Genomic DNA, 25762 nt, shown 5'->3' on the forward strand with positions numbered 1-25762 from the left:
TTACTTGAATGAGCTATGTGCCCTTCTTTGGCTTCACTTATCATTGAGCCATGTAAACTAGAAAATGTGATGTCCAAAAAATCTTATCAAACTCTTATTATTCAGAAATCAACTCATTTAATCAAAAATTCACATTTTTCCATAGATTAAAAACCCTCTCTCAATTCTCTTCAGTAGGCCTTGTCCAGATAGCATCACTTTTTTTCTTCATGATTTTGAAGTAGTTACAAGTACTTAAACGATTGATGGGATGAAGATGGGACTTAAATCTTATTCCAATGCTTCTCAAACCAGGTGCCTCAGGAACACACTGGAGGTGCCCTTGTAAAGAGAACTATCATTCCTTTCCAGAGTAATTTAAAAAATGCAATTAAAATCAGTAAAGAAACATTAGAAAAGAAAGAAAATTCGCATGAATTTTTATGATAAAACTGGAAAAAAATTTTTACACCTGTCATTTTGGGCTACATCTCAGATCCTTCAGGGTAATGATTTTTTCTTATTAGTTAGTAGGCATATGAAAAGTTTGAGAAGCACTGTAGACTTTAAGTAGTAAGTACTATATCTTTCAATTACTACTGATTAGTCTATTTGTTCAAAAGAGCATGCTATGTTCTCATAGGTGAAAAAAGCCTAGAATGAGAATTCCCTGAAAGTATCTATGAAAGAAGTAGCAATGTTATACAATTTTAAAAAGAACTTTATAATAAAGAACTATATTTTCCTGGGCCTCCCCAGTGGTGCAGTGCTGTGACTGTCCACAACCTCTGTAGCATGGGTTTGATTTCCAGCTGGCCAGGGAGATACCCACATGGCACAGCAGACCTCTTCTGTCTCACCTGCTGCTCCCCTCAGCAATGTATTTAAGTCAGTCTGCCTGTTCTGTTTCTTGCTCTGTCTCTGGTGATTCCTCTCACCCTCTTGCACATCTGGCCTGTACCCCTATTTTTGTATAAATAAATAAATCTTAAAAAAAAAAAAGAAAACACAACTATATTCTCCGTATAAAAGAACTATATTCTCCCACTATGCAGTGTTCAGCTTTATTACCTGCAAAACAGTGATAAAACTTACCTAATGAGGTTGTGAGACAAAAAAATTAGGTCCATGGCACAAGTAATGACTAATAAACAGGACCCACTTAATATAACAACTACCACTTGCTCTTCCTGGTGAAATGGACATTCATTATATTCTGATATTTACAGTGCCATTTTCCAATGCTATATATGCGTAGAAGGCTTTAATGTCCTTTACCCTTGATTTTAACTTGAAAGCCAAGATTCTCAGGTTAAATCATTTTAGAGCAACTTAACAAGTAGAAATATATATACACATAAAATTACCCTTAAAATGAAAAAGTAACACTGTATTAATACTTTTAATTCCTTCAAAGTACTAACCTGTTTTCTGAACTAGATGTGGAAGTACTAGATGATGACAATGTATGGGAATTTGACATGCGTGAAACAAACTTCTGGATGGTGTTACGGGATGGAGCTTTGATCCGCGAGCTACGCCTACTGTGATATTTCTGGAACAAACTCTCAACCTAACATTGAAAAAAGACAGTAACAATGATATTTGTGCCATAATATACAGATAAAGAGCTCTAGAGGTTGAATTTCTCTTTTATTTAATAGGTTGCACATAGTTATTTTTCTTTTTTAAAGTAAGTTTTTCAAAAAGCTGTTTTAAGAGTTTCCAAAATAAGAATCCATATAGTTTACTACTAAGGACAATGTTTTCTCAGATCATTGTTTACTTTTTTTTCAGTCTAGAAGAAAAAACTGGTCAATGGATCATAAGAAAACTTTATATGCATCACATAATTCTTACAGACCTCCTCATCTTTAAATTTCGAGCTCATGGAAAAATTTCAGGAATATACCATGAAAATTTGTTGACACTTTTGCTCTGAAATTCTATTAAAAGTTACCTCAAAATTCTTTAAAGTTTTTCTCCATAACATTGGGTCTGAAGGTTCCAGTTGAAACACCCGGAGCATAACAAATAATAGATGAATACAAAATGTTCCACGCCCACAGCTGCAGTTCTAAAGAATTAAAAGAAAACCCATGTTAATAAACCTGTCTTTTATAGAAAGACTAAGTCTGACTTGTTTTTATATCTCTATGTTTATTATACTAAATCTTCTATTGACTTTCTTCGTTGTCCTTACACACATATCCCTTGTTTTCCCAAAGTTTGAAATATACCGCTTCCCTTTTACAGAAGATCTACATCAGTACAGCAAGTCTTACGTAACACTGTTTCGTTCATTATAAGACTGATGAGGAAAAAAAACCTCAATTCGTGGCCAGGGCCATAGTGTATGGAATCTGCAGTCTCCCCATACCTGCCTGGGTTTACCCCAGGTACTTCAGTTTCCTCACACATCCTGAAGATGTGCACATTAGGTTCACTGGTGTGTCTAAGTTGTCTGATGAGCATGGGTGCCTGTGTGAGTGCATCCTGACATGGATGAATGTCTCCTGTAGGGCTGGGTCCCACCTTGCATCCTGAGCTGCCGGGCTAGGTCCTGGCCATCTGAGAATGATCCTGAACTGGAATAAGTGGGTTGGAGAATGACTGTATACAAATTATCATTTTATATTAGAATTTTCTGGTTCTTTATTGAGGAGTCTAGTGATGTTTTGTGTCCAGAAATATGCATAGGAACTTAACTCTCTGTATAAGTCTATGGTAAAATTGGTTTCACGGTATGTTTTGCTATAAGTTGCAGTTTCCAGGAATCTATCCACGAAGTGAGAACTTACCATCAACTATTTTCATTAACTGGAAGTAATCTGAAGAGGATTTTTACTTTTGCATACATGATGAAAAGCTAAAGTAGCATTCAGCATTAGTTTTGCCATGAGCAAGCAGTTCCAAAGGAAGTACACTCCCTAAGTGGAGAGGTACCACCATGCTTTCCCTGGGAGCTACTGTATATGGGCTACATATTTATTATCTCATTCCTACTTTTACTATATGTAATGTTATTTTAGGTTTCATGTGTTGTTTGGAATGATTTTGTAGGCTATTTTTTGAGTCTGAGAATGTGCAAAAGTTTTTCTATATAAATTCACAGTAACTGCTTCTTTGCTTTAAGCTATTTCAGTTTACAGTCCTTTCCATAAAAATGCTTCACTTTTGGATAGCAGGAGAAACTGTGTAGTAAGATATCTAAGGATACATAAGAAAAGTCTATAGCTGTCTCCATGATTACTCTCTTCAGTGAATTTATTAAATAGATCAAATCTGTATTCTAAAGTACATAAAATCATATTAAAAATCTTCATAAATACATTCAATAAAAAAGTTTAGCCCCAAATATATTTTAGATTCACTTTCTACAGAGAACTCATTGATCTAAATTTAAGAATGTTACAGTGTCATAAAACTGAGTTAGCACCCAACAGTAATAAAATATAAAATGGTGACAAATCCTACCTGAGGTCCAATAAACACCCGGTATTTATTGTCAGGACTGTCTCCTCCAATCAGGAAAGAGTTGGGTCCTATCTGCTGAAGCAAGTACAGTCTGGCCCGCATCACTTTGTTTACACGGCGATTTGTTTCCTCAGGGCTATATGGTGAGAAGCCATCCGGTGAAGGGGCTCTTCGGGGTGGTGTGATTCTCCCGCTCTGAAACTTCATAAATTGTTTTTTTGTTGAGTAAATTTCTCACTTCTCCATAAGCAACAATGACCCAAACAAGGTCAAACTAGAGACCCATGTGGCACTTTACCAAATGGTAAAATAGATGAAAAACTGCTTTAACATATAACAGTGGGACAAAATGCTATTTAAAAATGCTTTTGTCTGACATTTTCATCATGAGTAAACTTCTAAAATCTCAGTCATCCCTCCAATGAACATAATATCTTTGGCTGAGAGAGAAAACCATGTGGTAACTTCACAAATTATAAATATTTTTGTTCTTTGACAAGCATTATGTAGATGCAAATAAAAAGTTCACCTCAAAGGCAGGGAAATGACTTGTGTCTAGTGTTAAAAATTAAACATCCAATTTAGTTCCATGGAAGGCATTACGAAATGCTCTTTTGCAACTGCTAATGTGCAAACACCGCCTCGGAATTCCTCCCATTCCATTGATGCCCCCAGAATTTAATCTTTCCGTAATGCCCAGTGGAAACTGTAGTTCTTTCTGATGCCTAACTGAATAGGTAAAGATAACAAATGTTGGTAAGAACACAAAGTAATTAGAACCTTCACATAGTGCTGGCGAGAATGTAAAACAATACAGCTTCTTTGGAAAATATGTGACCCAACAATTCCATTTCTGGATTAAAATCCAAGAGAAATGAAAAAGTGTCTACACAAAAACTTGCACACATAATGTTCACAGCAGCATTTTTCACACTAGTCAAAAAGTGGAAACCTCATTGTCCATCAACTGATAAATATGAATAAACAAAACCCTGGTCATTTGGAAAATTTGGTTCACTAAGTTATACAGATTTCCCAAATGTTCACACATTTCATTTTGCAATATATAAAAAAATCACCTCTTATAATATCACCAATCTCATTCTAAGTACTAGGAAGCAATCATACTTACAGTTTATGTATATGGGCTTTCCAAAATTCTAATTTTTGATTGAAATCTTCAATTTTACTACTGGTGACAAAAGCACTTCAGTTGTTCTATGTGAAATGTATCTCAACTCATCTTAAAGAAAATATCTGTCGCATACCCAGATAAAGAATAAAATTTCTAATGCCATAGCTTTAATTCAGGCAAATGCACCGGTAGTACCAACGCTTTACCCAGTATGACAAATGCCAATGCAATGAGAATCAAGATAATATCTCACTTTTATTACAAAATTAGCTTTGATCTAATTGATCCCAGAAAGGGTCTCAGTACTCGACCCCTCCCACTACCCAAGGCTCTGCAGACCACCCTTTACCCATGGCAAGTCAATCTTTTCTGTGCCAAACATAAGTCTTAAAATGGTGGAAACTTAATATATTTGTTGGAGCATTAACTTACAGGCACTGGAGAAACTCTCTTTCTTCTGACTCCTGGCGACTCTGATTTCACCGAGCGGCCTGATGGGGAGCTGCCAGGGGAAGGACTGCGTCGACCTTTGGTTGCTGACGAAGTGGCACTGGCCTGGCCCTCTCCTTGAGACTCAGTTGCCAGGTTATTGATTTCAGATCCATCTCCTTTAACGGGGATTGGTTTTACCACCTAAATTAAGAGCATTCCAATATTTTGATTATTCAAAAATATAAAAAAAGTAAGTAAATGTTAACAAAATAGAAAAAGAAATGAACTCAACAATTTTTCATTATGAAATATAAACAAATATACCAGAAAAGATACCAAATTTAATTTGGTATTACTTTAGACCATAATAAATATATATTTTTACCCACACAGATTTGTCATTTAGTGTTTTTTATTGACTAGTTAAAATGTTATCTAATTTTAGAATCTGGTGTTATCTGTTATTTGTCCTCAATCGTGAAAAATAAGCACTATAACTTTCACAGCTTATTTATTCAATTAGAATGAAGTAGATGTTTCCTTCTTCATTTGTATTGAAAAAATACAAGATCTTAAAAAAAAAAAAGAAAAGAAAAAATACAAGATCTTGATTGATGAAAATAAAAACCATCTGGCTTTTCTTCCCCTGCAATGTTATAAAAGAATTTAAACATGTATTTCAGAAATACCAAAAGTAGCTAGAAATTTAAAAGAGTATTCTTTTAAGTAAAATGCAGTTTAGAAAACCTGTTTGTTTTTTAAAACAATTAGGACTTTCAACCTAATCTAGCTATGATCAAAGGGTCAAATTCTGTAGCCTTAGTGCTGTCAAAGTTCAGCAAACCTTACTGGCCTTTTCCCCACTACTGTTCTACTAGTCAGTCCCGCGCCCACCCAGTCCTCTTGCTGAGCTTTCACTCACACTCTCCCCACAATCCACATCTTCCTACACACCTTTCCTTGGTGAAAACTTACCCATCTCTGTTTACAAAGAACAAACAAAAACTTGCATGGTGTAATCTGATACTGGGTCACTTTAACGACTGAAATTGACTTCTCCCTTTATAAGGATGAAGAAGCAAATTTCAAACTATTCTTACACTTTAGAAGAGAGTAACAACAGCAAAGGATGGCTTATGTCTGTCTACCTTTCCTAGATTTGGGAATCTAGATTTTCTTACCCCAAACCCTGGGCATCTTTTTAATTTATCTTAAACCCCATGAGTCTACTTTAATTTTTTCTGCTTTCCTAGAAGATTTCTGGAATTAAGATCCCTGAATTCTATCTTAGAGATAAAACACAAAAATAAAATTGGAGAAACGGTCACGTTTGAAGTACCATACAAATCTCCAATAAAGTAATTTTAGATACTGACATTAGGGGCAGTGTTGCTTGAAGCACTCTCTCTCCCACCAACCAGTTTCGTTCCTAGAATAGCAGACTTGCTTAATGACTATAGTTAGAGCTATGTTTGTTCCAAGTGGCTAGAATATCAAGCAAATAAAACTACTGCATTAAAAATGAAGAAAAGGGGCGGGGGGAGCTTATAAGAGGGCCAATTTATGTTTAATCTTCCATTCTTCGTGTGCTTTCTTCCATGCAGCAGGTAACCCACAGCCACTCACCACAGGGCCTCTCCTGTTTCTCCTTTCCAGCCACTCGTGCTTCCACGCTGGCATACAGGTTGCCTTCAGTTTCTCCCTGATCATTCGTTCTTCTGGGCGGTCTTCCATCTTATGCAACCCCTTGAGAGTTTCTTTATTTTCCATCTCACGACTGAAATGGAGAGAGAAACAAGGAGAATGAGTTGTATATATGAAAAATAATTTCCAAGAACAAATAGAACATTATGGTTCTATTGATCACTTTCACTGGACAAGCAATGAAGAGATAACTGCTAAAAACCCTTAAGATTATTAAACAAGGGCCTCCTGGGGGGCACAGCGTGTTGAGCGCAGCACTGTGAAGCTGTCCACAGCCTCTGCAGTGCAGGTTCAATTCCCAGCCAGCAAGGGAGATTCCCACATGGTGTGGCAGACCTCTCCTGTCGTGCCCGCTGCTCCCCTCAGCAGTGTATTTTGGTCATCTGCCTGTTCTGTTCCCCACTGTGTCTCTGGTGAATCCTCTCACCCCTCCCCCACCACACCTCTGGCCTTACCCCAGCTCTTGTATAAAAATAAATAAATCTTAAAAAAGTAATAAAAAGAGAAATAATAAGTTATTAAAAATATTATAAACAAGGTATGAAAATATCATGAATTATGTAGAATGTTACTGCTGAATTTATAAAATGGATAGTGTTGAATATTGTCTGGTAATATGAGTTCGATAATGCCTTAGCAAGAAAGGTTGAATATAGAAGGTGCAGGCTTACAAATAATATAAATGCAGACCATGAATCCTAAGCAATGCATTGACGAACACATTCATGAAGACTACATTGTTTTAAATTACACCACTCTAACACACTCATGTATGTAACACACAAATGTTCAGAGGAGTATTTTACTTCCATTCTTCCAAGAACTTCCAATTTATCTAAGGATTTCCAAGGCTTTAAGTAGACATGATAGTATTTGGTAGATAAGCTCATTTTTTAAAATAAGCTAAATAAATATTTCATAAGCTAAGGGAAATCCAATGGCATTTATCTATCATCTTATAGTTATTTTCCCAAAGCTTAAATAATGAAATTGGATATTCCCAGACCAGTAATTCCACCAAAAAACAAACAAACAAAATATTTGGGGTACTCCATATAAAAAATATTAAGTGGTATATTTTTACCTTTACTCTATAATATAGTATAGAGTTATAAAATAACCTATAAGATAGTAACTTTCAAGAATTGATTCTACAAAGCCTGATAGGTAAATCATCCACTAATTTCAAAATATACCCATATCCACATGTAGTTGTATGCAACACATTTTATATATGGACCTTAAACCTTGCTTCATAAGGAAAACAATTAAAGCTATTGTACTCTGGGAAAAGTAACAACTTTAAAAATACTAAGCTGAATTCAAAAACTATTTTGGAAATTCTATAAAGCTACAGAACAGTGATTTTTCTACATTGATAGGAAAAGGAAATACTCAAGGAAATACCAGAGATGATAACTGCAAGCTTACTAAAATGTCAAATTCAAACTCTACTAGGAATTTTCCAGCTAATCCTAACAATGAAGCAGCAGTATATTTAGAGAACCAGCAAAAAGTCTACTGAAAGGACACAGTTAACTAGTATCACTGAAGCATCAATACTCTGAGGGAAATGGAAACCACTATGTTAAATCCCTGTGTCAAAGACTGGCTGAGATATTTTTAGGCATGCAGAAAGCAATGAACATATGAAATTTGCAAAAGGGCATTAAGAACATACAGTAGAATATTTTCTACTGTAGGTAACAAAAGAAAGGGGCAACAAAAGAATTAAAATAGTGGAAAAAATGAGAAGGGAAGAAAGAAAAATAGGAAAAAAGGAATATACTTAGAAATGTTTGGTTGTTTTTCTTCATTTCCTAGAAGTGTTTGGCTATTTTTTCCTGCTCTGATTAGTTCATAGGGTATAAATACTAGGGGCAGGAGGAAGACAGAGAGGAGAGTTAAGATTTCAGGAGGAGAAAGAGGAGTAAGAAGGAAAGAGGAGGAGGTGAGGGGCAGAGAGAAGGCAAAGGGAGGCAGGCAGAGTGGGAGAGTGGAGAGAGACCAGAAACATAAATGCTTTTTCTCAAATCATCCTGCTCAATCAATACTTGCTAAAGGAAGTTCAGGTTTATAGATAACTGAATTATCGAGCTGACTGCATACCAAAAATTCACTTACAGCTCCCTAGTTTGAAAGGCAAACACCTTCCCCTTCAGTAACAATGCTGAAAGGCATCCTTAGCTTCCCTGGCAAGATTGAAAAAAAACAAAAAACAAAAAAAAACAACTTTTAAAAGTCACACAGTGGAATTGCATTGCATATTTACACCAGGAGCTCCTGCACTCGCTGGCAAAGGTACTTATCTTCTTTGCTCTGTCCTTGTATGTCTCTTCTCCCCTTAATTTGTTTTATGAATGTCTCTTCTCCTCTATCATCAGTGTGTGTCTCTCTCTGGCGCCCACCCAGACCCATAGAAGACCGTCTCAGCAAACCTTCCTGGATGACGAGTTCTTTAAGCGTAGGCATCATTTGCCTCTTTCTTTTCCACTTGTTTAAGATTATAATATTTTAAACCAATTTCTTATTATAAATAAAAAGGGATGTGCATACTAGTGACTGAGCTTTTGTACATATCTGGGATTATTTCTTTAGAATAAATGCCCAGAAACAGAATGTTGGATAAAAATGAATACGGATTAAAACAAATACTGGGAAATTAAGTGCAAGAAAACTTATCATCCATTCACAACTCCCCAGTTCATTTGCTGAATTAATTACCTGATATGAACTAGCAATCTGCTTTCAGTCTTACTCCGGTCAGAGTAGCCAGGGTCACTTTCTCCACTGAAAAAAAATGCTCCAGCGGTATCCACACCCCCCCCCCCCCCTCCGCGGGTCTACAAGGTGCTGCACCATCTGGTCCGACCTCAAATGACCCCACCCTTGTTTTTGTCACTGCTTCTGGTTTTTTTCAGAGACTAATGAAACTGAGTAGATAGGACTTTCCCCCCCCCACCACCCCCAAGTAGAAAAGGATTTACTGTAAATTTCTTTGAATCAAAGATCCCATTGATTGTAATTCTTCTGTTTTTTTTCACTGCTTAGTCTTGGCCCACTTTGTTTCCTATTTACCTATTTTTCACCTGGTTGATTCTATCTGCTCTTTATGTTGTCCTCAACACCCCAGAAACCTTTCCAACCTCAATAAGGAAACCCTAGTTTCATTTCTTTCACAGCTGCACTTTTTCTTTAAAGTGCCCCTTACAATTTGCAAACCTCCCTCATGAACTGTAAACTCCATGAGGCAGGGACCAATGTTTTATTCACCACTGTATATACCCAGCATCGAAGAATGCCTTATAAGAGGAATTAAAACATATATTACATGCATGATCATTTATTAACACCTTTGGCAGCCCTAAGGACCGTCCCAGTTTTAAAATTTAATGAATACTTAAGTTATTTAATCTCTTTATAATTTTGTCTTCAAGACTAAATTTACGATTTAAATGTTATTAAAACAGCAAGATTCACAGTTGCTAAATTAATCTGCAAAGATAAACCAAGGTTTTCTAATGTCTTCACAAGTAATAATTATGTATCATTAATTCTAAATTGTTTTTTTCACATTTTAATCTCTGAAATCTGAATGCCTCTTAAAATTAAATGGTGTTGTAATTATTAAGTGTTTTTTCCCTTTCTTCATTATATATAAACGGTGCAATTTACAATCAAAAGGATCTTTGATTCAAAGAAATTTACAGTAAATCCTATTCTACTTGTGGGGAGGGGAGGAATCCTATCTACTAAGTTTCATTAGCCTCTGAAACAGAACAAAAGTGGGAAGAAAAACAACTTTTTCTCATTTTTATTGTTTTGTTATAACTAATGTATAGTCCTTATATATATATATATATACGCAAATATATATTTTATATATTTATATTTTTTATATTATATATATATTTTATAAATATATATTTATATATATATCAAATATACAGTAGGTGTGTGCACATGCCTGTGTGTATGTATACCTGTATATAGCAGAGATTTGTCATATTATCCAACTAATATTATAGCTATAGCAGGAAACAGCATTGTTTTGTTAACCTAAACAATCTAAAGAGCTGCAAAATCAAGGGAGTAGAGATACTGCTGGTCCATTTTGGTTGAACATGACTATTTTGAAGTCATTTTGGCCATACCTATTACCTAGGACTATACCTGCTATTTTAGCTAAAATAAAACCTTGCTATTTCTAACTTTTTTCCTTAACAAACATGTATTTTGGAAAATTACTTCAGACTTAAAAAAATAAAATGTTAGCAAGATAAATGAGAAACTTCACCATTGTTACTGATTAAGCTTCACCTCCCTTTCCTATTTGTTACAAAAACATGAGGTTTAGTTCCTTGTTTTTTTTTTTGGTTTTTAAACATTCCTCAGAATGAATTTGTAATTGACCCAGTGCTTCTAAGAACCTTTCTCCCTGAGATTAAGTTTCTTTCTAGATGGACAGAATTTACCTGCTAAAACCCGAGATGCTTCAATGGTTGTTCTCAATGAAGCCACTTGGTCCTCCCTTTAACTAATCCATTGTGGACTGTCCCACTTATAACTCTCCCCTCTTGAATTCCAGGAAATTCCTTCCTAGTTCTGCTTCCAGTCTTCTGAATCACCTCATCGGTATCATGTAGTAGACCCTCTTCCGGGGCTCCCTTAAATGCCAGCCACTGCTGTTTTTTCACAGCACTAAAATACTCCTTTCCTAAGAAGCACACTAAGATATTTGATGTATCTTCACCTTTGCAGATGATGTTTTTCCCCTGACAGGAGTATCTTTTGTCATCTCATATGCCCTCAGTAAAGAACGTCTTACCATTGGTTTTATGGCAGTCAGCCACTCTGCCCCAGTATACTGATATTGATTATTACAGCATAAATGGGAGCATTTAAGTTTCTGCTTTCCTTAGCACATTGGGAACTTTTCCACAGCAGATTAAAACATTTTATCCATTTTCTTATCATTAGTGCCAAATGTCTAGGACAGGTCACAAAAGGCATCTAACTGCTGCCCCTCCTGTTCTGAGAAACCAGAGTTAAGCAGCCACACCATCTCCTCTTGTGAAGGTGGTGTCTGATGCTCAGGACACCATACTTTATACATCTGAACCCATCCTGCATTCCACAGGCCTGTAATGTGCACTGGCCCACAGACCTAGTGTAAGGCAGTGAGCATCTTAATGAAATCGCTCTCTCTGGGAGTGTGAGTGAAAGATACATGAATAGTGTCATTGCAGGAAGAATGGTGCTGGAATATAGGAAAAAAGCAAAGTAGTAAGTAGGAATAATGAGACAGGAATAAAGAAGAAAAGAGAGAAAATAGAGCGAAGATGCAATCAGAGATGGAGAGAGGGGAAGAAGCAATAAAAGGAAATGTGAGAGTTGTACGAGAGTCCCCGGGGTTCAGCTAGAGGACCTGCAGCTATGTTTGTACTTCCCCACATGGTCAACGGCCAAGTTATTCAGAAGCCGTGTGCATGCACTGCCATAGGAGAAATGTCATGGGTCCTTAACTCTGCATTGAAATAAACCCTAACATGTTTCTCTCTTTCATTCCCAAGGAGCTGGATTAAAAGACTAATTCAACACATCACTCTGGTAGTATCTGATAAACACTCAAAAACATCCTACCAGATACACTATGATGTTTTGTAAAAGTTCATCTTTAGCATGAAAATGTTAGTCAATAACTAGTGATTTGGAAAACCCCCCCCCCCCAAACTTATGTCACAACAGAAAAAGTTAATGTTACATGCCAGGAAAGGTGCTATGTACTTTGTATGTATTACCTTACTTCACCCTCCCAACAACTCAACAAGGTAGTTACCATCTGAGGTTGGGTGACATGGCCATGGTCACAGCCTGGTTAACTACATCAAAAGTTAAATAATATGGAGGTCAAATAACAAAAATGATAATGTATTATTTATTATCAGCAATTATCATATAAGCAGTTCACCAGCTTAGTGATTTTGATCAAATCATATTTATACACTATTCTAAACTGTCATTTACATATTAAGGCCAATTTTTTTGAAACCATGGATTGATTAATTTCTATTAAAATATCATCCAGATTTCCAGTTTAAGATTTCTGATTTCAGTTTTAATATTAAAGTTATCCTCCAGTAAAAATTACAGATTTTGAAAAGTAGGACGATATAAACACATGAAGAGTATTAGGAAATTAACCAAAATTAAACCAAATGAATCTAGTAATGGATAATCTTATTGCAGATGCTTGCTCTCTAGCTGACGGAGGCCAACCTAGACAAGAAAAGCGCAAGTGCTTTACAAGTACCCACAGCAACAGATGCCATGGACTTTATAAGCATCTGCTGATTCAGAGTCAGAGTGTCTTATCATCACCTCTAATTAACAAAGATCTTGGAAATAACACTGCCAATGTTGAACCCAGCACACATAAGAGACACACACAGCCCATTCAAACCATAATTGCCTGTGAAACATTTTAACAACTTCAAAGATAACAAGAATAGTCAAAAGGTTCTCCTACTTCTAAATTATTTGTAAAAGACTGGTTTAACAATTATTTTACAAATATGAGATGGAGTTTACAGAAGGCAGAAGGTTATCAGACAGCATTAAATCTGTCTTAAAGTACCAACACTATATATATATATATTTTTTTTTTTTGGTAGCGTATTACTTGTGACCTACTATCTATAAACTACTTACTTCAAAGTCTCCCACTAGAGAAGACAAGTGACTCAAAAGAAAATTGTATTCTACAAATGCTAAGTAAACTAGATTGCTAAGTAACTGAATACTGGTAATGATAACCAAGGGTATTACAAATTTCAGACACCATTAAAACGAAATTTTCAAACGTACATAAAATATTGGTAACTACTAATGAAGACACTGTTATGATGAATAGATGGTACATTTTTAAGTTACAAAATAAAACAGATTCTAAGTTGTTTTATGAGTCTCATTTTCATTTAATTTTAGTCAAGACTATTTTATGATTAAAAGGCACCTTTCTTTATCACAAAATAGGAATATGCAAACATGAATTTGATAAAACTGCCTTGTAAGAAAAGTAAACGCTGTTAAAATTAACATATAAACATCTTGGATTATACTTCAAAAGCCTCCAAAGAGAGGTAAAACACGAAACTAGACTTTCAAGTGGACATGTTTATATGTTAAATATCAAACTAAAGGGACTGTGTTTCCTGTGGCTGAGGTAAGAGATAAACAAAGAAAAAAGATAGAATACAAAGAGATTTTTTTTTTTAAGATTGATTTATTTATACAAGCACTGGGTTACAAGCCAGAGGTGTGGGAGGGTAAGAGAATTCACCAGAAAGGGAGTGGGGAGCAGAACAGGCAGACGACCGAAATATACTGCTGAGGGGAGTAGCGGGCACAACAGGAGAGGTCTGCCGCACCATGTGGGACTCTCCCTGGCTGGCCGGGAATCGAACCCGCACTGCAGAGGCTGTGGACAGCTTCACAGCACTGCGCTCAACCTGCTGCGCCACCGGGGAGGCCCAAGATTTTTTTTTTAAATCACTGCTTTACACCTGCCTAGTCCAGAAAAAAGTGTAAAGCAGCAACGAAGAAGCTTGGCTCATATGTTTATTAGCATATCCATGTCTCTCAGACACAGTTGGCAGATTTCATTAAAAGTCACCACATTCAAGTTATTAATGTGCCACAAACAAATCAGTGTAATATGCATCATTGATGACATCACCCAATAGTGGAACTGATGTTCTATTCAAATCTATAAAAAGGATCATTCTTCCTTCTAAATGTGCAAGATGAATATAAAAATCAACAAACTGAAATGAGAATGAAACCAGTTTGACTATTTTATCAAGAAATCAATGGACACATAGATGACAACCCATATGTACTGGCATGTATGTGACTAGCAGATCAAGAAAATGTCAAACTGCAGTAGAAGTTAAAACTTGCCAGGAGAAAAAGATAATTCAGATGGGACGATTCCTCTCTCTACTGCAAAATTCAAGGCTAGTGGCAAGAACTGATGCAGAAACAATCAAGATAGTAAATAGTATCTAAATAGTATTTAAATAGTAGTGACTATTTAAAATTGGTAAGAATTTTAAAGAAAACAGGATGAATCAAATTAGGTTAGTAAAGAAATGAAAATCCTAAAAGACTAGCAATTTAAAATCAGAAAATATATTTTTAAAAAAGCAGCCAAGGAGAAAAACTAGGAAAGGTGAAGAGAGACATGGCTTCGAATTAACACCCCTCAAGTGTGGGCATAAAAGAAATTATACTAAAGTGAAATCAACATGCTGTCAGTTCTACAATGACAAAGACTCACTTTCAGTGAATTTCAATGACTTCAGGTCACATATTATGAAGTAAATTTGATGGCAGTATTTGTGCAGACAAGTGAGAACTGTAAAAATGAACTAGACAGAAATGAGTCTCGTGTCTTTGTAAGATTCATCATCTCACAAAATAAATGAAAATACCAGTGACAGAAAAACAATGCTGTTCCGCTACCGCTGACAGACAAAACAAATGGACTGAAATAGTTACTAGCTGTCACTGGAATGTTTACTACTTAAACTAAATATTTTTCAAAAATACATTTCTCACTCATAAAAGCAATCACCTATGTCTAAACACTACCATTCCTCCACCCACCTTGTCAGGTGGAAAATTCACACTATTCTTTTCACCCATGAACTCAGAAGATCTACCAGCAAATTTAATGTAATTATTTTCTCAGGGCAAATATTTACAAAGGGACTTCAAGACCAGTATGTCCCATTTCTCATTTGTTCCTTTCCAACAGAAACTCAAGAAAGTTTCAGATACTTTTAATCCTGTAGGTTTGTATTCTTTTGATATTCAGTGCTAAAAATTCCCCTGTTTATTCCTTCTTTTGTTGTGTCCTTGCTACTTGACAAAGAACCATTAGAAACCTTTGGGAAAAAAATGGGATGTTATGAGCATCCTCTTCCTTAATTGTTGAACACAGATCAGTAAGCAAGGAAAAGGATGCTAATTTTTTACAGTATTTGGCTAAATGTGTATTTCCTTTCAAGAATTTCCCGTTTGTGCTACTTGATAAATCTAGGGTTGGGAATGTTTAGAAGAGAAGTGATTCATAAATGTAGTGAGCTTTTACATTGCAGTAGAGAAGCAGGCTGGAACTCCTCACACCACTGTTGTGTGGCAGTTTTCAGCAAGGCGGTGCGACCTGTCCTTCATCTAGCAGCACAGGTCTTTAGTTCACGACACAGAAGCAAGTACTTAGGGTTAAAGAAAAGATGGCTGTCACCATGCTGGTTTTCATCAAAAAGATTCCCAGTCAGTGTTACATGGAGGCATGGGTATATATTTTTCTTTGGAACCTTTTCCAAAAGGGTATGTGATTACATTTTTACTAAATCAGTTACCTTTAAAGAAGAGTGGCAGTTTAAGTTTTCTTGCAAGAGATCAAATAAACAAAGTTAATAACTGGGGAGAAATGGCCTGTTACTGTAATATTCTTCTTCCACAGTTTAAGAAAAGTGGCTTAAAGTTAAAATTTAACATTTTGAGCACCTTCTATATTAACAACCCTTGAATTGTTTTGCCTGGCCCTAGATTAATGGAGAAGGTACAGCACTGAATTAGAGCACAAAGCCCTCTTTACAGCCTTTGCTAGGAGAATAGTTTCTTTCAAACCCATAGAACAGCTAGTACTATTTCTATAGTACTTTCTTCTAGCTGGTGGAATGGCATGTTAACTGGGATGCTCAGAATGAGGAAGAATGACTTCCTGACAAATGTAGCTTTTCTTCTCTATGCTTTAATGCTAGAAAACCACACTGTTCAATGAATGCTGGCACACTTGCTTACTCCGTGTAAGCTCTGGGCTAGGAACAGAGATACAAAGTGGAATAAAGAAACAAGAGATGATTAAGAGGGGATTTCTATTTCTCTAGGTGCCTAGTCTAGCAAAACAGGGAAAATACAATACCACCTCTGCAATAAAAGAAGTATTTTTACATTATCATAAACAACTGCAAGGATGGAGTAGATGTCCGCCCCTAACTATATCTAGTGGTGAGTCCTGGAAAGATCTACGGAGAAGATGGTGTCTGAATAATTTTAAAGGAAAGCACAGAAGTAGCAGGCAGATTAAGTGGGGATTAATCTAAGTGAGAATTCTGAGTTATAAAACCAGGTCGCCCTGACTCCAAAACCCTGTCTTCCCTCTTCTGCACTATGCTGGGTCACAATTTTTTTTTTAACAATATGTTCACTGGAAAACAGATGAAAGTACAAAGTACAGCTATTTTCTTCAAATTTCAGGAGGTGTCAGTGTTGACCAGAGACACCTGGAATGTGAAGGCTGCCACACAAGGTGGTCTACCACCCGCGTGATACCAAGTCAGAGCTAGGAGGAGGGAAGGGTGCCGCCTGTCTAACAGTTTCTTTAATGCACACACACCCACAGTCCAACCCCAGCAAATGTGATAAAATATTTACATTGTTAAATAGAGAAGGAAGGCTGTTCATCATACTATTCTCTTTTGGTTTTTTTTTTTAAGATTTTTTTTTTTATACAATAGCTGCGGTACAGGCCAGAGGTGTGGGTGGGTGAGAGGATTCACTCAGACAGAGTGGGAAGCAGAACAGGCAGACTGACGAAATACACAGCTGAGGGGAGCAGCAAGCATGACAGGAAAGGTCTGCTGTGCCATGTGGGTATTTCCCTGGCTGGCCAGGAATCACACCCATGCTGCAGAGGCTACGGACAGCTTCACAGCGCTGTGCTCAACCCGCTGCGCCACTGGGGAGGCCCTCATCATACTATTCTCTTATATTTTATCTCATATTTTTCTGCCTGACTGAAATATTTCCTTAAAAATAAATAGGTGCCACTGAATTACTACTCCCTACATCACAGGAGGCCTCATGGAAGCAAGAAAAATATCAGGATTGGGGCATCTGGAGATTCAGAGTGAAGTACTGAGTGCCAATTGTCAACTACATGAGCTTAAGCGACACCAAGCTTTCTGAATTCAAGAACTTACAAATCAGAGCAGACCACGAGATAGTATTTTAGGGTCATTCAAGTGTGGATATTTGATTCATTATTAATGTCACTCTACAAGTTCTATATTCCTTGGGGGGTAGATATAATATAAAAATATACAGTTTGATACAAACTCCCTTTTATTATTAAATCTGAAGAGCAGTTGCTAATAGTTTCATTAGCATAAATATTCTTTGCCATCCCTATAGTCCAGTGGCTACCAGTGTTTCCAAATGTGAGAATCCTTTCTTAATATTACCATCAATATTACCACTGATGTGGTCCACATATGATCTACAGATTCTGTGAAAATTCTTGACTGGGAATTTTTTTTAAATTTATTTATTTATTAAGATTTATTTTTATTTATACAATAGCTGGGGTATAGGCCAGAGGTGAGGGAGGGTGAGAGGATTCACCAGAGACAGAGCTGGGAACAGAACAGGCAGACAGACCAAAAGCACTGCTGAGGGGAGCAGCGGGCATGCCTCTGGCCTGTACCCAGCTCTTGTATAAATAAAAAATAAATCTTAAAAAAAAAAAAAAAAAAAGAACTACCAATCCACATGGATGGAGGAATACTGGAAGTGGGTATCTGCATTAACGACTTGCCTCAGAAAACTTCCCACATGACCTATAACCAAGTCATGATCAAACAATTTCTGTACTAATATTATTTCATAGGACACTGAGGTCTGCCCAGTAGATCTGGACCAATGACATATAATCCTCAGCCCCCTTCAGTTATTCCTTGGGGTGATTTCTTCCCAGTGATTTGCTCACCTAATTCCTTCTCACCGACTATCCAAATATCCAGCTTAAAACAAAACAAACAAAACCCCTTTGGGGCCAGCTAATACATTAAAATAATGGGAAAGTTTTGAAACTTGCAAAGTGCTGAATCATGCTTATGCTCAGGTTCTACAACTGGTTTTGGAGGCCAAACTTCCTCTAAGAATGCTAGCCTCCCTGGTTAATCCACTGGAAGATGGGATCAGGAGTAAACATAACTTCTTTGTTCATAGTTTGGCATAAGCTACCTACTGGAATTAGTTGTAGTACAGAGTTGGAGAAACTAAGAATTCAAAGTGAAACAACATTCTAGGAATGAAATGGAGGGAAGGGAAAAAAAAATCTTCATTCAGTAGGTGGCACTCTTTCCTTAAATATGTAACAAGGAAATATAAATATCAAAGATGTCATCTGCCCACTAGAAGGCATATTAATTCGACAATCTGTCCCAAATGTAGTCTGAATCATTCCTTTCTGTCTACCTAAGTAATATATTCTTCATTTCAGTGGAATTCTGTAGGTGTTCACAAATATGTCAAATTCTTTTCACTGTAGCAAAAGCTACAAATTAGCAGAATCAAATAATTGCATTTATTTTAATGGGGCAGGTTGTGACTTATGACTTAGTCTGGTATGTACTTCAAAAGACATTCGTAATAACCATTTCCTAATTTTAATGAATTCAGTTATTAAAGAAAAAGAGTCTGAATGGATAGGGTGCAAAGGACTTTACTTGTAATATATATAAATAGTATTAATCCTTTTTTAAACATGACAACTCCTTTTCAGGAGCAAGCATGTGAATATTCTTTTTTACCTAGAATAATTTAACTCAATTCATTACTGACTTTTAAGCCGAAAATTGGAAACAAATCGAACAGTGACTAAAATTTTAATTTATCTAGTATACAGAAGCAATGGTCACAATACAATGTAGTCTCACCTCATTGCTTAAGTTTTAGGACCACCAGATGCTGCCTTTAGGCTCCCCTCTCCAGTCACAACTCCTCTATCTCAGCTGAGGGAGTTAGGGCCCTTTACTTATTGTCTCTAACACTTGACTGTGAGATCTGAAGCCAGAAATGTCCCTTGCCCTAGCAGAAGCTTGTGTATGGAAGATGCTCAATAAATACGTCCTGCATAAAGGGACAGACTAATGTTTCCCCATGGGCTGTGTTTTACTTGAGAGCAAGTCCTATGTCTTACCTTCCATTCTAACAGTACTGACTCAGATGCTGGTATTGAACATGGCAGGCTGTGAGGATGCAATGACTTTCCAATATGATCTTCCAGATAGGAAAGATCTCTAAGGTGTGAAAAAAGCTTTACTGTAGCCTTTTTGTAAGCAAGCATCCACCATTTGTTCTAGGGGCACTGCAGAAGGAGAGAAGAGCTTGGCGCACCAGAGGCGAGAAGGGTGATTTCATGACCAGGAAAACAAAGACTTGTCCAGAGAAGAAGCTAAGAATCATGAGCCCCAACTCATCTCCATTTCAGTTCCCATAACTTTGGAACTTGTCCATGTACCCAATTTTGTTAATGTCTGTTGATTTTCTTGTGGTCAACAGGAATAAGAAGTCTTGAAGAAAATTCCAAAAGATTTTATGTCTTCAAGAGTAGGAATAGAAGCCATGAGACTATGTCCTATTAGGAAAGCAACCTGAGAAGAAAGAGAACTAGCTGCAGAGGGGAATGGGGGGCCTTGTTAATGAAATGAGTGTGCCCAGGGAAGTGCAGAGCTAGAACCCCAAATCCAGAATACTCAAATTTGGAGTCTCCTAGTTTGGGGGGAATACAGCTGCAGGATGCTCTTGAAAACACAGTATGAGCATGAAAAAGAGCACCTGTTTTCCCGAATGTCAATTTTATTCCAAGATTGGGAGGGAGGTGCAGTCTAACAGTTTTATGTTGCAAATAGAACTACAACTTTAAATTCAAACAAATTTAGGTAAACATGAAAGTGGGACTTGAATTAATTTTGGTCATTGACCCAAGTAAGCATTCCCAGGGCGGTGAGCTGCACGGGATGCGCCTGGAGCCCTTCTCTTAAATGAAGTTCGCTGAATGGATGGCCCAAATGCTCAATAGCTAAAGCAACTGTTCTCAACAACTTTCCCAGAACAGAATGATATCCACACACACAACATGACAAAACCTCAAAAAATATGTAGGAGACATGATTCATCAATGCCATAATCTCTACCAATAGATAAGTAACAAATCACTCTCAACCCTGAGGTGGAGGTAAAAGTATCAGCCATATCGTCTCCACTTTCTATCTAAGAAAACTTATCAGTTATGCAAGACAGTAATATTTATAGGGATATTTCTAAATAGATTCTAAATTGTTTTTCTAAAAATAAATAATTTTAATACGTTGACACTTTGTTATTACTAGGAAAGTACTCTGGGATCACCTCCCCAGGTGTGTCCTAGACCTTCAACAGCAAAATCTGGCTATTAGTCAGGAACACATGGCCAAGTTAAAGTGGAATAGGGACAATATTTCTCTGAGGTAGCTACAAAGGACCACCAGGAAGGAGGTAAAAAATGCAAGAACCAGCTGGAAGACTTGAAAAGAAAGCAATGCTCTGAAAACTTGGGATAAGGAAGATCACTTCCTTGTTTGTGTTCATGTCATCCTAAGTGAGGGCTACAAAACATTAAAAAAAAAAAAAAAAAAAAAAAGGTGCAACTAGAAACCATGAAATAGGGTCCAAGCACACTTGCAACCATGTTTTTGTTAGAAACTAGTATCTATGAGAGCAGAGATTTTTGTGTTCCACCACTGCTATATTTCTACTGCCTGGCATATAACCAATTCTTAACAAACTTTTGAGTGAATGAATGTTTTGTTAAACCATGAACTACAGTAACTTAAAAACAAAGAAAACTCCTATCTACCAATTTGATAACTGTGGCCAACTTTTAATCACAGACTGGCTTTCTATTCACCATCTAGTCAAGCACCCTGCAAGTCTCCTCCTTGAGAAATGTCAGTGTTTCTGAAAAGCATGCTAATAAAAGAACCTCCTCTTTTTGCTCCATCCCTTTAGCCTAGAAGCATTCTCCCCTCTTCTAGCCTTAAAACAAAAGCTAATCAAACCCACTGCAAAATGCTTTTTGCTTTTCCCAACCACGCTGGGCTTCTGCCTCTTTCCACCACACACCCCCACCCCAACTTCCCAACTCTCACAAGGTACCTGTGCTTCTGCACCGCTCTGCCATCCCTTCACAAGCGAAGTGGCTCTGATCCCCACCACCCCACTAAAACTGCTGGTCTTGAGAAAGCCACTGCCACCCTTGCAGTCCTCACCCCGTGGCCGCACTACTGCTGACCATCTTCTCCTTGGGCTAAGTATCACCCCTGACTTAGGCTCCTTTGTGGATTTTTCTCTGTTCCTTTCAGGAAGTTCTGGCACTCTCCCAAGGGAGGACTCTGAGCTAGAATCTCCCTCACTACCCCTTCATAGGTATGGATATGAATTAAAATTGCTAACACTAACCCCTTGTTTATTCTTCAATCCTTGGAGACTGTACAAGATTCTAGGCACAATTCATAGGGTTCAACTAAACAAAAGTATCTTTAGAGAAAAACACATGAAGCCCTAAACCCTAATCCTAAAGGTGGAACTTAAGATTCCACCCAATGGTAGAATATTAAGATATAAAATGAAGGCTATCCTACTTTCCACAAGTTATTAATAGTACTAAAAGTACATCTAATATAATCACTTTCTGACATGGAACCATTATTTTGGGGGAGGGGTCAACTCATACTTTCATTAAGAGAACTTTCTTCAAGCACAGAATTTCTTCATTTTCCCCCCATCACCTACATCATTTGTTCTCTAAATGGACAATTACTCATGGTGCTATCTTCATAACAGTGTATACACGAGTAATATCCAATCCAGGTGGAACCCATAAATAATTCCCAGTTTTCTCCAAGTGTTTCTCACAAAACTATCTACCAATAATCAATAACTAGCAAGAGAACATAAGAACCAAATGATCTTATCCCCGCCTCAGCTCCTATGTGGGGATAACTAGTTCCTAGCACAGTAGTGTACATGTAGTGAAACAGGCACTGAGTTGAGCAGAGGAAGGAAGTTCCCTCGAGCAGCATGTGTAAGCTTTACAGGACAAGTATAGTACTACTACTATTTTCAAAAGTAAAACAAAGGAGTGTCAGAGACAGTTATGGGCAAAGATATTTATCTCTCCTTGAAGGAGATTTTAGTTTTACCTGAATGACCTTTCTAGAGTTAAGCTTAGACATAATCTCCTTTGTTTTGGGGGACGCCTAGGATTAGAGAGATTACTGACTTCTCTCAACCACTCCACTTTAATTCTCAAAAGAGATGCCTAATGAACGCGAAATAAAGAGCCCACGTTTGACAGGCAGGCATCCTTATATTATCTTCCTCCCTCGTAGACAACAAACGTCAGTAAGAGGGTAAATGAACTGGAGTCCATTCACCCATACTCTGCATTGGATGTTAGCTTCAGACGCTAGTATCTTAGTTCAAACAGGCATTACCAACAACTAAAACAAACTAAACGAATGCTGAATTGAGCTTAAATTTAAAACTACTGCAAAGGAAAACTATTTTTTTTCCCCCAAGGCCCATTTATAAAGAGTTAGGTTACACTGTAAAGAAATACATTTTAAAATGCCTGCGGTATCCAAGCATGTGTGAGAGGAGGGAAGGCGCCAAGAAAGGAGTATGTAAATACAGAGCAAACATTTTCATTCTGCCCCTTATCACTTGGTTGCCTGAGCTTTCTGAAGTTCTCCCACCAACAACTTGAAAACAGAAATGATGCCTGTGTCATGCCACGCTTCACACACTGTCTCCCTCTTCCTTCCACAAGGCGGAGGATTCCTTCCACCTGTGTTATCAAAGAGGACTATTTTTTTAATTGGGGTATAAATGACCTGTAACATTGTGTCATTTCAGGTATAAGTCAATATTTGTACATATTTGTGAAATGAGATCACAGTAAATTTAGTTAACATCTGTCATCAATGACAAAATTATTTTTGTGATGAAAAAATAATCGACTCTTAACAACTTTCAAATATTCAATACATTGTTAATGAGTCACCAAGCTGCTTATTACATCCTCATGACTTAATTTCTAACTATAAGTTTGTACCTTGACCTTCTCCACCCATTTTTACTCTCCTCCCTTCCCCCTCAACCGCCACCTCCAACAATCACCAATTTGTTTTTGCCTTTTTACCCTTAAGATCCCACATATGAGTTCATAAGGTATTTATCTTATAGTCTAACTTATTTCACTTAGCAAAATGCTCTTATGATCCATTCATGGTGTCGAAAATGGCAAGATTTCCTTTTTTTCTTTTTAATGACTGAATCACATACCATTATATACCACATTTTCTTTAACCATTCTAGCTTTTCAAGTTAGTGAAAAGTGGAATGGCTGGATCATATGGTAGTTCTAATTTTAACTTTTTGGAGAACACTCCATATTGTTTTCCCTGATAGTCACACCAATTTGCATTCCTACCAACAGTCCACAAGGGTAACCATGTCCACTTTAAAGCATGTCTCCAGGTGTACTCCCATTCAGCTAACAAAGGTCTCCATATTAAGAAAATTTAACCGTATTTGCAGCCTGGACCAGTATACTCTCTTCTCTGGCACAGCAAACACACAATGTGGGCTACTAGATTTACTTTGCACTTAAAACTGGTCTCATTTTATAAGAACTTCAAATAATGATGAAAAATGTTAAAGTGTGTCACTGATACTTCCTATATATTTAAATATCCTAAACATGATCTAAAAGTCATCACTACATGATTTTTATTTCAATGGAAGTCAAGACAAGGGAATGAATAATATATAATGAAATCTGTGCTCTGATGTAGCTCAAATCCATCTCTGGATTTAAAAAAAATACAAAATTATGCATAAGAGGTTTTCCTAAATGTTAAGGGCAAAGGTCTGGGTCAAATCACCAGGGTTCATATGTGGGGTTCACTGACACTAGTGGCCAAAGTTACCTCACCTCTCACTGTCTCTGCCTTCTCATTTGTAAAACGGTAATACAAATGCACTTACTTCACAAGGCCCTGAGGAAGTTAACCATTATTGCTAATTCCAGTAAGACAAGCACAGCAGGAGGATGCTGCCAAACCAGGATGAAGGGAACACAGGCTGCCCTCAATACCCTGCACTGCAGTGCGCAGCCTCCTGAAATGACTGAATCTCTCAAAGGCCATTCCAATATCGAGAGAATCACGAGGCTATCCTTTAGAATTCCAAAATGATGGGACCATAAATCTTAGTGCTTTGCTAAAACATTTCTGAAAACACTTCAGAGACACTGTCACATGTAATCTTTGCAAATTCTGGAAGCAGGGAAGGTGAAGCATAGTTATTTCCATTTCAAAAATGAGGAGAGTCAAACTTAAAGAGGGTGAAGTAATTTTATTCAATGTCCCACAGAAGCAGTAAAATGGTATGGGGGGCAGGCCTGACCGGTTTGAGGAACAGGAACACCAAGTCTGCAAGAAACAGTTGGAGGGCAGGTTATATATCTTTCAACCAAAACGGGAAAAAGGAATGAGTTATGAAGAATGCCTTTTCTCTTGAATTTGAACAGCAATTTGATTAGACTTTTCATATGAACTGAAATAGTAAAGGAAGCTCAAGTTGTGTATCAGAATAATTTTGGTTTTCAAAGTATTATCCACATTGTCTCACCATCATATAAAGTAGGGATACTTGCTTTTTTTGCTTTTTTATTATTTTATTTTATGTATTTTTACATCATTTTTCATTTTTGTACAATGTATGCATTTTCATCTTGGTTATAGTCCCCATACAATTCCCACCCCCCTTGTTTTGATGTTACTCCCTTCTCCACCCCTCACCTCTCATAGTGTGTCTCTGGATTGTAGCTGCTTGTTGATTTTGATTTTCACTTTATTATAATTAGTCTTTTTCCTGGTCCCTTATTTAGGTGAGGTCAAAGAAGTCTCATGGGATTCACCTGTTTCTGATCTTTTTCATGAGTTCTACATAGGCAATCATAAATACCTTCATATGACCAGAATGTTCAAAAGGGGGTTAAAAAATGTCTAAAACTTAAGAATAAAGAAACAATGATTCTAAATATCATTTAATAAGTGCAGAAATTAACATGCT

At 37.0% G+C, this 25762-nt stretch overlaps 1 protein-coding gene across 2 annotated transcripts in view; it reads right to left on the reverse strand.

Moving 5' to 3' along the window:
- Nucleotides 1-25762, reverse strand: part of MAP3K1 (mitogen-activated protein kinase kinase kinase 1) — a 65743-nt gene that overhangs the window by 20391 nt on the left and 19590 nt on the right. For both annotated transcript variants that reach the window (XM_037530371.2, XM_054688325.1), the window contains exons 2-6: nucleotides 6650-6800; nucleotides 5024-5224; nucleotides 3457-3657; nucleotides 1940-2056; nucleotides 1404-1552 (exon numbers count right to left, since the gene is read on the reverse strand). In XM_037530371.2, coding sequence (XP_037386268.1) covers nucleotides 1404-1552; nucleotides 1940-2056; nucleotides 3457-3657; nucleotides 5024-5224; nucleotides 6650-6800 — 819 coding nt within the window. The remainder of the gene's footprint in view (nucleotides 1-1403; nucleotides 1553-1939; nucleotides 2057-3456; nucleotides 3658-5023; nucleotides 5225-6649; nucleotides 6801-25762) is intronic.

The sequence above is a fragment of the Talpa occidentalis genome, unplaced genomic scaffold, assembly GCF_014898055.3.
Source record: "Talpa occidentalis isolate TD23 unplaced genomic scaffold, MPIMG_talOcc4v2.1 talOcc4.6, whole genome shotgun sequence".
Classification (NCBI taxonomy): domain Eukaryota; kingdom Metazoa; phylum Chordata; class Mammalia; order Eulipotyphla; family Talpidae; genus Talpa; species Talpa occidentalis.